The 17,056-nt window shown below is 44.8% G+C and overlaps 1 protein-coding gene across 1 annotated transcript in view; it reads left to right on the top strand.

Annotated features, from left to right (window-relative positions):
• TRABD2A (TraB domain containing 2A) overlaps positions 1 to 10,441 on the top strand; it is a gene marked incomplete at both ends in the record, with an annotated part of 48,381 nt that extends 37,940 nt beyond the window's left edge. The window contains 2 exons of the mRNA XM_009705222.1: positions 7,930 to 8,076; positions 10,267 to 10,441. Coding sequence (XP_009703524.1) covers positions 7,930 to 8,076; positions 10,267 to 10,441 — 322 coding nt within the window. The remainder of the gene's footprint in view (positions 1 to 7,929; positions 8,077 to 10,266) is intronic.
• Positions 10,442 to 17,056: the final 6,615 nt, after the last annotated feature.

The raw sequence follows: 17,056 nt of genomic DNA, 5'->3' as shown, positions 1-17,056 counted from the left end.
GTGAAAGAAAATTGGAGGCCAAATCTCAGGTCATCAATACCAAGTTTGTTTAGTTTCAGTGGTTGCATTTTAGGAAGATAAAAAGTACTCCTAAATGTTGTCCTTGAAGCTGTGGAGATAGGTTGGGCTTTGGCTGTATTACTAGCTTACTCCTTACAGTGGCAGACACAGTGATGTCTTCATAATTTCTACATTTTTTACATAATTTCTATAGTTTGGAAGGCCAAATTGTTTCCTTTCTAAGGGAATTTTCCTGTAAAGTTATTTAAAAGATTTAAAAAAAAAAAAAAGTTTGCTTTTTTTTACCTCAGTAAATACCTTAATATTTTAGCTTTGCTTCCACTAAACTTAAGACTGTCTAGTGGAAAAGAAGAAAGAAGGGATGAACTAAAGTAACTCCTATTTTAGTTGAAGTTTTTAAAACAAAACAAAACAACCAACCAAACCAAACAAACAGGTGTTGAATTTTGAAAGTATAGCCAGTCGCAGCCCAAGGGACACTAGTTTCAGATTTTTTGCTTTGCAACTCTATTATTCTTTTAATACAGTTTTGAGATGGCTGTGTTCAAGTGTTTTGTGAAATAAAGAATTATGCAAAAGAAATAAACCCTTACTACCAGTATACTGGTTAGGTGGTCCTGTAAATTGGAAAGAGAGCATATCCTAAGAGAAGGCTGGATTGCTAGTAATTCTTTTTCATTTGGTTAATTGTTCCCAAGTCTGGTCTTGACCTAAGTTTAGGAGCTATATGACAATGCTAATCCAAAACAAGGTGGACATTGCTAACTGAAGAAATGCTGAGTAGGAGACAGGCAGGAGTTCTATGTGTAATGTGTTGAAAGTCCATTTTTTTGCTTTGAACTTTGGTTCAGGACTGTAGGAATCTGAAAATTATACAAAGGGTTAGTCCCTAGTTCTGTTTGATGAAGTAAGAATGTGTCTGATGAATGTTTGATTTGTGAAGGTTTTAAAAATGAACATTGTTAATGTTTATGAAATCATTAACAAAGATGGAATTTTAAAAAAAGTTTAATCCTTCTCTAGTAACATGGAAACATGTATCACCACTTGATTTCCAGCACAGAGCAAAAATTTTCTGCACAAGGATGAACTTCATTTTCCTGCAGCATTAGGAGAAACCCCAGTGAGCACTTAGATGGAGAGCTCTCAGGGAGGAGGTGCAGCAGCAGGTTCATAGCCACATTATTAGCCCTGTAGAAACATGGGAGCAAGTCCCAGCAAGGTTGTGGAGGTGTCTAGCCGTGAACTGCTAGCAGACCTGTGAAATGGGAACAATCTATTCCACTGCTGGTCTTATTCCACATTCAGCACATAGTGGAGTGTTTATTTCTCCTGCTGTCAGTGGAAATAAAAAAGCCTGCAAATCAGCATAAATTACTCAGACAAAAGGCTGTGTATTAATGCAGTCTGTTACAAGTAAATGAGCTGCACTTCTTCCAGCAGTGCTGCAAGCGGTGTTCCTCTGATTCGGCATTATCTACCATCCTGCTTCCTGCATCAAGAGGAGGATGATAAATTCATGCACTGCGTCAAAAGTGCCTGGTAAATTACTGGAAGTCTCCTAGTTGGAGAAGGGTTGGCTTGTGTATTCTCATATAAATCTCGGATAACAACCAAAAACTTCAGAGTGTCTTTTTGTTCAGTTCTGGAAAGACACACTGCAGGAATCTGGCACCAGATGTGCCAGGGTGAGTTTGTTGTCAGCAGACCAAAGATCAAGTTCTTCATTGCCATTACCTCTGTCAGCATCTGTGTGTTGGATTTGAGGCAAACAGTGTTGTCTAAGTGCCTTGGAGGATCATGCTAGAGAAGAGGTGCTCCCTTTGCTTGCCATGCTGGCTTTTGAGAACAAAAGCCATAAATAAAACCAGGCTCATGGGAAACTTGTAGCTTGTAGGTAACCTGGAATAGTTTCCATTTCCTTTTGTTTCAGTGACTTGTTGTACTGTTCGTCTTTTGTCCTCTGGGTGAGTCCCTGAGATAACTTGTCTCTTCTAGTCACCTGAATCCAATCTTTCTCTCAAAAGTTGTCCAAGTTTGGGAGTTTGCTTCCTTTTTCTCTCTTCTTTACAAAAACTTGTTGCCGGGGCCACAGGGAGCACCTCATCTGGTGCAACAGCCCTGAAAGTGACTTAGGCTCCTCTGATGGCTGCAGATAGTGAGTTAAATCTCCTATTGATAGCCTTAGCCCCTGCCAAAATCAGACTTCTCCTGCCTGTGTGTGCAGGCTGATGTTTGCCGGGCTTCTCATGGCAGGTGGGTTCAGGTTTCCAGGAATGGCTGTTCCAGCTTTTTGCTTCAAAGGCAGCTGAGGTGCAGGCACCAGACATCTAAGGAGCTGCATCACATTGGAGTAAGGAATCCTGCTTTCTTCTCAGCACTTGGCCTGCTGGACCATTACCATGACAAAGGAGGATTATTGACTTTCATAGTCACGATGCCTTTTATTTTAGGCTCACTTTGATTTGGGGCAGTAGTGTTCGCTGGCCCAGAGAAGCAATGGTCTCCTCCAGGTGAAGAGCAAGGAGAGAAACACGCTTTTGAGAAGGAGGAGGAAGAGGGAAAGAATTGACTGAAGAGGATGAATGGAAGCCATAATGGATGCAGTTAGTTGCTGGGAAGGGCCCAAAAGCAGCTCATGATTCCTTAAGACAATTAAAAGCAAATTGTCCGGCTGAGCGATCCCAGAGCAAGGAAGATGCTCCCCCAGACTATAATTCAAGGGGCTGAATGGCCCTCAAAAACTGAGAGCGGAGAGAAAAAAAAAGCAGAAGATGAGGCAAATGATGGAACAGATGTGAGTGCTTTTGTTGGGAAGACTTGGAGGCTAGCGGGATGGCGATAGGCTAATTTGAGGCGCATAATGCCAGGTTCCTTTCATATGCAGAATAGTACTTTGATCCAATGTGGATGAAAGTGCTGAAAAGTGGAGAGGATGGCAGGGGGTCTTTTGTCTTTGACAAAAAAGGCATCTGCTGGGCTCTAACCCCCTCTTCCCCACCCCCTTAGCCTAGCAGGCCACTCCAACAATGCTAGCAAAGGGGACAAGTGTCTCCTGACAGCTGAAGAAATCTCCAGGAGGAGAATGAGGCTTGCAGCAATATGTATACCAGAGAGCTTAATCGATTTTTTCCACAGTACAAAAAGGGAGAGGGTTGGGGGAAGACAGACAGATCACAGTGGAAATGGGAGGTGGGAGGAAAAAAATCCCTTTCTAATAAACTTGTTACTTTTGTTCTCCAAATACATCTTTTCAGGAGATGCTTTGATGCTAGTATGAATACACTTAATGGAGCAGAGTAGGGGGGGGAGGTGTGAAGTAAGGAAGAATAGTTTTGCAAGAAGGATGAATGTGGAGTAATTTCTGTGGATTCCAATACAGGAAAGATTTTTAAATTAGTAAAACAGTGCATGCAATGCAAGAGATACCTGGAAGACAGATGCATACTTTCTGTACCACCTGTTGGAGGAGCTCAGCTCAGCATAAATTCTTGGATTTGACTTCTAAGCAAAATTGAAAATTTCTGTTCAACCTTTTCTTCTTTTCTGTTGTCTTCTTAACTCTTTGGACTTACTGGAAATGAAAAGACTACAGGATTGAATGGGGAGCTAGGAAGGCCAGCAGTATTTGTGCCAAGCAAATATAGCATTTGCAGATTAATTGCTGATCTGGTCCCTGCTTCTCACGCTCTGTCAACTTTCTTCAGCTTTTCACATCTGGTAAACAAGACTGGAATCCCATCCACAGAGTTTGATGCCTGTGGTCTTCCTTAAGTATCTCTTTGCAGCGAGTCTGATGTTTTCTTTGAGAAATAATGACAGATAAGAGTTATCAACCTCTGAGCAAGACCCACCTCAGCAAATTAAATCCTTTAAGAACAGTAGGTTCAGGAATCTTCCTTCTCTTGAGATCCTGACAGTGTTTATCCATTACTGTTTACTGAAGATAACCTTACTAGGGCACAGCTTTAAGCAACACCTAGTAATGCAAACGGCTCCTCCCTCTTTACCCCCACACCCCTTCTCTTCCTTCTGGGGAGTTACAGTTCCCCCAAGAAGGTACAAGCGATACAGAGATGAAGAGAAGCTATCACATTCCTTTGAGAGGCTCTACACACACAATGATGCCAAATCATAGTTCTGTGTAATTGTTCAGTAGATGTGCCATGATCCCTCTCCAACAGATGCCACCATTCTGTTCAGACCATGGATGTAGAGAGTATTTTTGGCAATAGCATCTCTTTCTTTCCAGCCGTGCAAAGCCTGATCACATGAGTTACCGTAACTCATTAGGGAGGCCTAATTGTCAAGGACATTGAGGCTCTTTTGATTTCTGCCCATTTGTCATATCTTGACTTTTCTTGCTCCCAGTGCTTTGGCTGTGGTTGAGAATGGTGCAGAGGGACTTGAGCTGCTGCTGCTGTCATCAAAGGAGCTGAGACCACCTCTGTCCCTCACAACACCAAGGTGAAAGTCCCCTCTCTGGGTGGGCTTCAGGTGGTTCTTGTGTGACTTCTCTCTCAGGTGCTATGCACAGTGACGGGATGCAGGTCTAGATCCAAGTGGGGAAAGACATTGCTCATGGGAAAGTCTGATCTGGCAGGGAACAGCCCTCTGTAGTACTCCATGCCAAAGGAAAACAGCCCACACAGTGCCATGCAAACCCACTGACCAGGCTGTGTGGTCCATCGTAGCCTGCTGGATGCTCCATCCCCAGGCAGTCATGGTCAGGATGGTGTGTAGGAGTCTTGGGCAGTGAGCTTGGACACTTTGAGATGAAACATGAACCACCCCATTGTGAAAGGTCTTTTGTACTTCCCCAGCTGAGCAGACAAGCCCTTCAGCTGCTGCCATCCTGAGATTTCTTCACGTGTCCAGTGTCAACTCTTCCACCTCCACACCAGAAAGACCACTCTTAGCAAAGACCAGAGAGCTGCCAAAGCTGCCTTACCAGGACAGCTTTGTGTCATGCCAGCAGTAAGGTTAGAGATAGGAAGGGAGATGGGGTGAGTTGCCTCTATTCCTGTGTAAACATGTGCAGTAATCCTCCATAACTGCATGTAGTCGTTGCGGTTTTAAACCATACTCTTGAGACAGATTTATTTAGCTGTTTGCAGTTTACTGTGCGCTAGTTTCTTATGACTACTGCATGGGCATGAGGAAGGAAGACGCTTGTGTTGGCTCGACCTGGCTGCTACGATTGCCCTGTCTGCTTGGAGGAGAGACTGAATCTGTTTCACCTGAAGCACACTGCAAGGGAGGAGGGAAGAGATGTGCGTGGAGCAAAGGGTAGCATGCAGAGCAAGCCACAGCAGGAGTGCAGGCTGTGGGAGAGAGGAAGATTTGCTTTGTTCTCATGTCTCACCCAGCAGGCTGGTGTTTTCTCCTCAGAAGCCGGTTACCCTCCTCTGGTTTGTGTTCGGTTGAAAATCAAACGGTAAAGATTGCAAAGCCTCTTTGATGTGCTTACTCTACATTGAGGCAGAGCTACCGTACCAGCTCAGGAGACTGTCACAGGTCTTATTGCTGCTCTGTGGACAGGCACTGTCTGGTTGTAGTTTCAGAGGCTGCAGGGTCAAGAGAGGGCCATGTTGCTTTAATGGTGAATTGTCCAAGTGGATGCTGCTATGGTATTCAGATAACTTACAAAATAAGCCATTCCCGTGGAAGTGCTTTTGGCTGGACTGATTGTACATACGAGATTTTCCTGGCATGACCTAGGAGTCTTGGCTGTAGAAATCTCACATTTTCAGCATGGATTTGGCTTGTCTGTCAGTGAATCTCATCTGCTCATTAACATCCATTAGAGCTTCTCTGTGTGGGAAGTGAAGCCAAACAAATGGAAAATGATGGCTTCGGAGTGCAATAAACCCCAGCCTGCATGCAAACTTTTGTTTAGACATAAAGTGATTTCAATTTGGTTTTGTTTAATTTGCTTCCAAATTAAATGAAGATCCTTTGCAAGAAGGCCACTGCTTAGTTTGGTGTAACTTTCCTGAATATCTGCCTGGAGGTATTCTTTTAATCAGGTGCAGTTCGTACCACCAAAATGAGTACTTGCCCTTTCTAAAAACATGAGGTGGGAGTGAATGTTGCTATTTGTGAACACCCTTCTAGAACTAATGCTAAGTTCTGGGCTTTCATATTCAGTTAAACACACAGTGGTTTGGATCCAGACAGGCAGCTCTAGCTGTAGTGGGGACAGCATGATTTCACATTTGGTGGGACCTGCACCTCTCTACAGGAGATGGATTGTTGTGCTGGGAGAGGGCAAATTGCACCTGTTTGTTCCCACGTCTGACCTGTCCTGTAATCCCAAGATATGGTTCACATAATCTCAGTAAATAAAGAGTATGCTTACTCGTGTGTGAGTTTCATGGTGTTGGTGAATACCTCCAGTTCCAGAGTGCTTTTGATGGTGTTGTGGGCAAATATCCAGGAGGAGTTAACTATGCAGAGCCCTCCTCAGGTTGCAGAGAGTCACAAGAGCTTGGAAGATAACCCTCCCAAGAGTAACTTTTGAAACGTGTTTCAAAACCTCAGCAATATCTCTCAGCTTACTTCCTTTAGAATCAAAAAAAATAAGCCAGTAGGTAGTAGGTAGGCTTATTACTGTTGGCTAGTCTTGGTGTGCAAACCAGCGGTAGCTTGAGTAACTGCTGTGTTCAGCAGAGATGCCAGTGTTTTACTTGCCCCATGCTGACAGAGAGCTGCCGTCTGCGTGGGCAAGTAGCTCTGAGCCCCACCCAGGGTGCCCACTGGCATCCCATGCTCAGCCTAGGGAGTTTCTGCCCCAAGTCCTTCCTTGGCTCCCTGCCTTTCCAGGGCTCAGTGATCACCTGCTGCCGCAGCTGGAGGCATGAGGGAGAGGTACAGAGGTGCTGCATTGTCTGTTTGGCTCCTGAGGCCCCTGTCAAGTGTTGCTCCAAACTGTTCTCTTGTGCCTTTTAAGTGGCGATCATCCTCATGGTGTGTGCATTGTCCCAGGTGGGAGGCAGCTGGAGCGGTAGCTCTCTCTGGGTCAGGCCCTGAGGCCACCGCCCTTGGAGAGCCATGATGTGCTGCAGGTGGGGGAGCAGCAACACCTGGAGGAGACCACTGCTGATCTTCTTTTCCGGTCCACAGAGAGGCTCCCTGGGGGTAAGAGCTATGGCAGCCACGCTGGTTCAGCATGAGTCAAAAGGAATAGGAGTGTCTGCATTCCCAGGTGAGCGCCGAGGAGGAGGAGGCGGAGGAGGAGGGAGCGCAGGCAGTGGCAGCATCCATGCCTGTGGAGGCAGTCGGCCAGGAGAGAGTGGTGGGCCGCTGTGGGGCCACTGCCCTCGGACTTCACCTGCAGGGAGGGTGGCCATCTGCGTCCCCTGACAGCCAATATCCTTCCCTAGCCTGCTCTGGAGAGCCATTCCTGCCTGAAATAAACAGGGGGTGTGGGAGAAGGAGACATGATGCAGGAAATGACAGTGTTGATGTTCCTTATGAATGAGGAAGAGAGGGCAAACAAGGAGAAACCATGCTTAATTTAGGTAGGTGACTGAGGACCTGTGGGGATAGAGGCCCATCATGTCCTAGGGCTCTGTGGTGGTCAAGCAAACTGTCGTCTAGGGGAACAAGATTGCCCCTACTTCAGTCTGCCTCTTTGTATCTTCTGTATTAATCACATCATGGGCAAAACCTCCTGGAGTTACGTGTGGTGAGTCAGGTCCCTATGAGCAGGCCCGTGGGACCGGAGGTGTGAGTATCTGTGGACCTGGAGAAGGTGTGGGTTGGCGACGTGTGGACTGGTCCGCTTGGAGCGGAAGCAGCTTCAGAGAGCCCTCGGCAGGCCGCTGTATGTCTGTGACCTTCGCAAGGGGCGAGATGAGAACTCACCAGGAACTCTGTCTTTTCCTCCCTCTCCTCCTCCCTCAGGTGGTCTTTGCTTTGAATCAGACTCTCTTGCAGCAGGAGAGCCTCCGAGCAGGCAGTTTCCAGATCCCCTATACGACAGAAGACCTTATCAAGCATTACAACTGTGGGGACCTCAGCTCCATCATCTTCAGCCATGACACTTCTCAAGTGAGTCTTGCCACTGCAGCCCTTGTACTACGCATATGTCACCATAGAGCTAACCCCTTTCTCACTCATGCTCGTCTCTCCTCAGGCAGGCCCTTTGAAGGCAAGGGCCAAGGGTATATTGCTGGCTCCCTGGCACGTCTGCTTTCCTGTGCCTCCTGTTCCAGGAATCTGCACCACCTCACCCCTGTCTTGCTGCACGCAAGCAGCGAAGGCACACCTGGCTTTCCCTTTTGGATGAGTGCTGTATTTGTTTTAGCATCAAAGCTGTATGAGTTAATCCTTTATTTTCTTAAGGATTCTGTGGAATTACACTACCTTAGGTATGAGCGAACTTAGTGCCAACAGAGAGCAGCAGCAGGCTCTTTTGTGCAAATAGTGACAGAGAAATGCACTCATGACTTGGACGCTTGTGTAAGACTGGGCAAGTTGCAAGCTTTCTAACGTCCCCTATCAGTATGATTGTGTACTGTGGGCAGGGCCTGAAGAAGAGAAATGGAATGAAACAAAGAAAAGATAGATTTAGACTGAATGTTAAGGAAGAGAAAACCTTCTGAGGCCTCACAGACTTGGTTTATGGAGACGGTTTCCTAAGCAGCACAGTGGAATGCAATGCTCTGATCTTTAAACCACAGGAAAATGCCCAGCAGGGACCAATTTGGCCTGTTTGGGCAGTTAGATTAGCTAACCTCAGACTGAAACATCAAGCCTCTCTATTCTTGTCCGTGAGGTACTGCCTGGCAATTTGTGCACATCAGTGAAAACATAGACCCTAGCCTCACAGTGCTGAACGAGTGGGTGTTGGTACCTGGGCTTTCCCTGCTGAATAACCATTTTCCTGTGGCCTTTTGATATCCACGGTGCAGTGCTGCAGAGCTGGAAATACTGTCATACTAACCCTTGCTTCTCTGGCACTGAGCTTTGCGCACGTGTTGTTACTTTCGTATCCTGCACACCCTTCAGCCTGCAGGTGCAGGCAACCTGGTCGTTACCACTGCTTAGCTCTTACACAGTACACTCCATTCATAGATTTCAAAGGGCTTCTCAAAGGATTGTAAAAGTGTACAGATGTTGCATTGCTATTCTGCTGAGATGTTACAGACTGCAGACAGCTGGCATTGCCTTGAGGTCCTTGGAGAGAACAGCTCTTGTCAAGACACGCATGTCTCCGAGGGAGCACATGCCCTTTACTTACATGAGGGACTCCACCACAGGGTACTGTCCCTCACACCAGAGCTGCGTAGTAATAGTCTGCAACACTATCAGCTTATGTTTTTAAGCAGAACTTCTCTGTAAATTGTATTTGACCCATGCTTGCCCGGTAGATGACTCACTGTGGGCTAAGAACCCTTTGGAAACAGTCAGTAATAGCTTCTGAGTGGCTTCAGAGCCTCATCAGCTGCTGCTGCCTTGCAAGGGAAAGCATCTGGCTTAGTGGCTCTGCCGCCCAGAAGCTACTGCTTGCAGACCCTTTCCTTAGGAGTCCCCGTAGCTACCATGCCCAAAGCTACTTGGCAAGAAGGCAGGATGGCTGCAACTCCAGACCCACGTTTCTCTCCACTAGCAAGAGTTCAGGACAGTGTGCAGCCACAGTGTCCTGGGGGCTCCAGGGGAGGAAGCCAGTATTTTAAAAGATATCTTGAGGACAGGGGAACTGGAGGTGGCAATACTTTCTTTGCTGGCAAAATCTGGCCCTCTTTCTTTTGGAAAGTTTGGAGATGTTTTTGTTAACTAGTTTAAATTGCACGGTTATTCTCTGACAGCCTGAGGGCTCTGGTACCAGTCAAACTCTCTTAGAAGAGTGTAATTATCATTATAGTTTTGTCATACCTATGACAATTTAAGGAAGAGGTATGTAGCTAAAGATAGCCAGGGGCAAATATTTACTTTCTTCAGCCAAGCAATCAGGATTTGGGATCTACAGTGTGGCAAACTGGGAGTATTTGTTGACTTTGCATCAAAAAAACCTTAGCTGGCTGGCTTATGAAATGATATGTTGAGAGAAATGAAGCACTATGCATTATTAGAAGTTTGCTGAGTAATTTTTTAGCTTTCTTTGGGTTTTGTCCTACCAGATGTGCCTTGAAGGACAAGGCAATTGCCACATTCAATGATGGAGCAAAATATCTGTGCACAATGGCTGCCTGAGAAATAAATGCCCCTTTCATGAAGACATTTTTTTTTCTACCTTAGGTCCCAAATTTCATAAATGCTACACTTCCGGCCCATGAACGCATTACTGCCCAAGAGATAGACAGCTACTTCCGTCAGGAGCTCATCTACAAGCGAAATGAGCGAATGGGCAGGAGGGTGAAGGACCTGCTGGAAGAGTACCCAGACAAGAGTTTCTTCTTTGCATTTGGAGCTGGTATGTGATTGAGATGCCCTTCGACTTGAACACATTCTTCCCATATCTGTTAGAAGCATTTTACAAATGCTTGCCTTAGTTTAAAGAAGGGTCAGTACTTTCACCGTGGTGAACACAGAAAACAGCTTTGCCCCAATAGTTGTACCCTAGTATGAAAACCTTTTCAGTGTAGGAGATGGTTTTTCCTCAGTATGCAAAGAACTCACAGTGTATGCATTGATTGCAATACTTACTAGTTACAGACTTCTTTGTTGTATGCATAGCCAAAGATACTGAACCAACTACAGCACATACACAAAAGGAACAGCTCTTAGACAGATGTGTTTATGGTCTGGCCAATCAAGGCAGAAGGGTAGGAGAAACAGGGAGTTGAGATGAAAGGCAGCAAGTCAGAGGTTGGGCCAGTGCTTGAATAAACCTTTCAAGAACACAACCAAAAGAATAACATGCCAAATTGTGTGAGTCTAAGGGGTTCAATAATTGCAAGGGGAGAGGCAATGCACACTTTCACCTTACTCTGCCTGCTGCAGCTCCTTACCTCGTTCACTGTGCTTCCACAACTATGAGGAGATTGTGCCTGCCACTATTTTGGAGCAGAGCATTGGGCAGCTGGGGAAAAACTTAATTTTCTTCCTCTTACTAGCCGGCAGGAATCTATAGGCACATCCAGCAGCACATCCAACTCAGTGAAGTTAACATCCACACTTCAGACTATGGCTAGGTGGAGGGTGTAAACAGGATTGGTTTGCCATGAATCACATCCTTTGTTCTAGCTCCAGGGAGGGGAAAAACTGAGGATTAGTGTTTGAAAAGACAGGTGCTAATTCCCAGAGAAGTATCATGTCCCCTCCACCATGAACCATATGGGCCTTGGGAAGGGGGGAGAACTGAAACTCGTGTCAGGATCCATGTGATGTTTTCGGGTCTCAGTGGCTACTGCTTTAGTGAGAATGGAAGACCTAGACAAGGCAAGGACAATATTTACTTAAACGCTCTAAGAGCAGTGGTATTTGAAGTCTGTGAGAATCTCCCCACTTGCAGCAGGGAGTTGTGGTTACAAACTTACCATAACAAGGGTCCTCTGTGTGAGGACAGGGAGGTAATGAAAGGTGGCTGATAATGTCTGCTCAGGCATGCGTGAAGATTGTAGCATGCTATCTTCTGCAGTATCACTGCTATGTGCAACACTCTGTCACAAAGGACAGTGAAATAGCCAGAGATTGTGTAGATTTTGGTGTTCTCTCTCTGTGAGCTAAGACTGGGAATTTGCTGTACTCCACTGCTGATGTTGTTCTGATTTCACTTGTCCCTGCTGGATTGACGTTCCTGACCAGCGCATATGCCAGCCCTGAGTGCCAGTTGAGTCAGTTGCAGGTAGCTAGTCTTCTGTCAGGAGGCTAGTTACAGATGTTGGGGCTCCAGTAATTGGATCACAACTGAGCGATGAGCAGCCCATGTAAATGGATGGATGTAGAGGCAAGTGTCACTCTAAGTCTGCCCTGTCCGAGGAGCAGGATCCTTTGAGAGAAGAGAGCCATTTCCCCTCCTTGCACACACACCCTGCATCCCAGCAGCTGCACTGGACAAATCACATGTCTTTAAGATTCTTTTGTGACATTTGTCTCCCTTCCCATCAATTTCCTCCTCTTCCCACTCTTCTGCCCCAGACTGTCTTCATTGTTATTAGTGTGCACAGCTCTGCCCCAGGGCCCAGAAGCACTACAGGAGCAGGACAGATCCCTGTTCTTCCCAATCTCTCTTGTTCTCAACCTTCATAACCTTCTCAACCTTTCATAAAACCCTTCCCAGGCTTCGCAGATTCCTGCTTTCCTCCTTCCTCTTATTTTCCTTTTCCCAGTTGCCCCCTTCTTTGTCCCCTCTTTGCCTCTTCCAGTAGAGCAGAGTTAGCATTCACCCAACACTGCTATGCTGCAGCACTGCCTGGATCCTTGGGCCTATATGAACACCCTTGATCTGTGGCCTATGTGCATGTGGCTTGTTCTCCAAGCTCCGGGCATGCTCTTCTTGTGCTTTTCCATCATACTTTTGAATCCAGACAGGTTCCTTGTCTTCTCTGGGGATTCTTGATCAACTTCGAAATTGTCTCTAATTACATTCTGGCTTTGATACAAGTCCAGCCTCTGTTCTCATCTGCTCTTCTAAATAGCTCTGCTCGAAGGACAGTGCCATACTCCTACTTTTAACAGCACAATTTCTCATTATTGCCTTATTTGACTGCATGGGGGTTTCTTTTTTATTATTATTATTTGTTTCATATTAATTGTCTAAATGAGAACTAACATCACAGGATATAATGCAGAAAAAAGATCAATTTCTACACAGTTCTGAGATATAATGAGTGCACGTCACAAATATGAGTGAATGCTTTTATTGTTTTCCAGCAAGCTAGTTTAGCCTTTTGCTTATCCAGATTGTTGTATGTGATAGATAATTATGTGGAAGATTTATTTTTATGCCAGCAAGCAATGAAGATGAACAAATGTCTTGTGTTCAGTTTTGAGCATTGCTTGAGTGTTGTACTGTTGTTAATTACTGGAAAGGCGTTCCAGGAAAGTGCTCACACAAGGCAAGTTAAAATGAGCTGTAGAGGAAGAGGAGAAAAAGAAAGGCTATAGGAGTGGGAATACGTCATTACTGCATTGTGATTTTCCCTCTTCTGGCCACCAGTGAAAAAAAAATCTCCCAGCAGTGGCTGATAAACTGCAGAATGAGGTTGCGTTAAAATAGTAGTGCGATATTGAAGGGTCTCCAGGTTAGAAGGGGGAGAAGACTTCTAGTTGTTTCTTTCCAGATTTTTTCACCCTGTGCTTTTTATTTTTAAAAGGGCTAGGCTTTTTGTAAAGAAAGATCAATTTTTTTTTTCCGTTGAAAAAACGTTTTTAGCATCAATTATATCCAAACAACATCATGTTTTGTGGATAACTGCCGTATTGCAAATACTCCCTGTTGTTATTTAAACTACTTTTTGTATTTTTATTTTAAATGGGGGAAAATCAGAAAAGATTGATGATTTATTTTATATTCCAAGTGGATTGATGTGGTAATACATTGTGCAAAAAAAGCTCCTATCTCCTTCCAGGTCTTAATACAGCTGCATGGCTATAGATGTTCATTTCTTACATGGAATTACATGTGGTAATTTGGACTGTAATAGATTGATCATTAGATCCAGCATTTTTTATGCTTTTACTACTTTTTAACAGATCAGACAAACTTCCTCTATATTCTATTGAAAACGTTTCACAGTCAGAGCTCATTTCTGGAACTATTTTTGTTTGGAAGTAATTTAAGCTTGCACAAAAGTGGAGAGCTAAAAAATAACAGATTTTGCTGAAGCTATCCAAAAAGCTTCTGGCCAAAGTGCAAACATAGAAAGTTTCAAGCCAAAATAAGTCTGTTTGAGGGAATTAGACGAAAGTATGGGAAGAGAGAGATGGTAATGCCAGCATCATCCCACCAGATTCAGTAAGGATTTTATCTTAATTGTGGACAGACCTTTTTGTGTGGCAGCACTAGAGTTACAAGCCAGACCTACTTCCTATTGCCAGTGGAAGAACTTGTGAAGCAAAGCTGGCTATAATCTTTCACAAGCAATCTTCCTTCTATATGCATTTTTAATTTCTCTGAACTGTAAGTGGAGCATTCAGGACCTGAATGCTAAGCCAAAGTAAGTGATGATGCATGTGATTTCATAGACAGCCAGCTAAATAACACTATAGGTTTCTGGTTTGTGTAAGAGGTGCACATTGACGTAGAGAGGGCTGCATTGTCCTGCTGTGCTGTGGAGAGTTTTACAGCTTGTACAGGTCTTATAAGGGTGCTGTCTGCTGTCTAAACCTTCACAGATAGTTGAGGCTGACAGGCATCTCTGGAGATAACGTGGTCCACTGCCTTCCTCAGAGCAGGACATATTGAGCAGTTTTCCTAGGACTGGATCTGGTCAGATTCTGAGTATCTACAAGGATGGAGACTGCAGAACATCTCTGGGCAACCTATTGTAGTGTTTAACCACTCTCACAGTAAAGAAGCTTTTTCTTTTTGAGTGAGATTTTCCTATACATCAATTTGTGTTCATTGCCTCTTGTGCTTTCATGGGGCACCACTGAGAAAAGTTCTGCTCCATCTATTTTACAACCTCCTATTAGGTATGTATACATCGATTACACTCCCCTGAGCCTTCTTTTGTCCAGGGTGAACAGTCCCAGCTCTCTCAGCTTCTCGTCGTATGACAGATTCTCTAAGTGTTCATCATCTTTGTGGCCCTTTACTAGGCTCCCTCCAGTATGTCCATATGTCTTTTGAACTGGGGAGCCCAGAGCTAGGTGCTGGACCTAGATGTGTGTCACAGGGCTGAAGAGAAGGAAAGAATTACCTCTCTCAGTCTGCTGGTAACGCTTCTTCTAACGCAGCCCAGGAGGCCATTGGTGTTCTTTTTCACAAGGGCACGTTGCTGGCTCAAGGTCAACTTGATGACCACCAGGACAGCACATCCTTTTCTGTCAAGGTGCTCTGCAGGCAGTTGGTGCCCGGCCTATCCTGGTGCCTGCAGCTATTCCTGGCCAGGTGCAGGACTTGGTTTGCTGAACTTCATGAACCAAGATTCCCTCATCATAAATCCATACTGAGCATTCCCAATCATCTGCTTATCCCTAACACTTTTGAAAATGGTTTGCACGATAATTTGCTCCATCACCTTCCCCAGGAATAGAGGTGTGGCTGACCAGTTTGTAGTTCCCCAAATCCTTCTGTTTGCCCTTCTTGAAGACAGGAGTGATGCTTGCTTTCTTCTAGTCCTCAGGGACCTTCCCCAATTGCCACGACCGTTTAAAGATAATTGAGAACAGCCTCTGGGTGTATCCTATTGGAACTTGTACATGTCTGGTCTGTTTGAATGTTCCTTAACCTGATCCTTCTCGACCCAAGGATGAACCTTCTTTGCCCTGGAGTTTTCCTCTAGTCATAGGAACCTGAGCTTCCTGAAAATTGAGTTTACCAGTAAAGCAAGTGACAATGGCACTGAGTACCTTGGCCTTTTCCATATGCTTTGTCATCAGGTCTCCTGCCTCCTTCAGCACTGGGATGACATTTACCTAGTCTACATTTTACTGCTAAAGTATCAGTAGAAGCATTCCTTGTTCCCTTGACATTTCTCACCAGATTCAACTCTAGATGGGCTTTCCTTCTGTATAGTCACTTTTATTCCAGGATGAGCATGGCTTGTTTGCTTTAGCTTACTTACAGTTTCTGTTGAAGGGGCTAAAGAATAACAGAGAAAAAAAAAAAAGAAGAGTGTGGGGTTTTTTTATGCAGGAGGAAGCATACTTAGTGGCTTGAGATCCTGACTTTATTATGACAGGCAGGGCCTCAGGTGAAGCCAGAGTTTCTAGGACCCAAGTTTAAATTCCCTCCAGTCTCTCCTGCCTCTTTGAACAGCTGAGAAACTCCAGAAGTGCCAGCTCATGAATAAGAAGTACGGAAGGATCTAAGATGCCTTATATCCCTGTGGATGAAATCACTGACTTCACTGAGAGACACTGGCTGATGTGACAAGTTCAGAAGTTGGTCCTCTTAATCTTGTAAACACTGGCAAATCCCTTTTTCTCTCAGAGCTCTTTTCTTTGCTGCTCCTGAAAAAAACATCATTCTGAGGCTTTAAAGTATAGTGGATGTTGGCAAGCCACCATTAACACTAAGAAAAGAAGGATGATGGTGAAAACTTCTTCATCTACCATTTCTTTTAATTACTAAAGTAAATAATGAATGTGTTCATTTAGCATTACTTAGAGTGTTTGGATTCAAACCTTCAGGGACTGGCTGGTTTTTTTCCCCAGTCTTTACTCCCCCACCCTCTGCAAGACTTCCCAGAAAGAATTGTTATGAGCAGACTGATGAACCAATATCCTAATTAGCAATCCAGCTACGAGCTCCAGCTCTTAGTCTTCCTCCCAGCAGATGAGTCAACTGATACTCACTAAACTAAAATTAACTCTTAGATGGTTGACATGTGATCCAGCAACACGCAGAAGGATTTGGACATCATTGTAGATGTGTAATTGACCTGTCTGAGCTGAAGATGGGTGTGTAGTGTGTAACCTGTCGTTTTAGCCACCTGGACAAGGAAAAGAGAGAAGATGCTACCACCTGTGGTTACCTCAGAGTCTGCCATAGTCCACCAGATGGCTTCCTCTGACTTCTCCAGGTTTTGAGGCAGTCCTTGGGATGGTTATGTGTCAGCCTTAGGTGCCAAGTGCATTGGATCCATAGGCATGTCTGATGCCTCTTCCCTTGCTCTTTACATCATACAAAGAAAAAAAAAAAACAACAAAGAAACAGATTTTCAGGGGAAACTGGAGTTGTGCTGAGTGTCTGTCCTGAATGGTGTGTTAGGCAGTGTTGTTTCCATGTGATGTAGAGCTGTTCACTGTTACTTCTTAAAATTTGCTGTTCCATCTGGCACTTTTGGATGGGAAATTATGCAAGAGCAACAACATTTATTGTCTCTGGAAAAGAAAAGATTGGAGAAAGGACCTATCACTGGTATTTGTAAAAATAATCAACAGTGCTAAGCCCAGGATGTCTCTGTCCATCTTGTGT

The sequence above is a fragment of the Cariama cristata genome, unplaced genomic scaffold, assembly GCF_000690535.1.
Source record: "Cariama cristata isolate BGI_N322 unplaced genomic scaffold, ASM69053v1 scaffold16778, whole genome shotgun sequence".
Lineage (NCBI taxonomy): Eukaryota > Metazoa > Chordata > Aves > Cariamiformes > Cariamidae > Cariama > Cariama cristata.
This window is presented reverse-complemented; position numbering and strand designations above follow the sequence as displayed.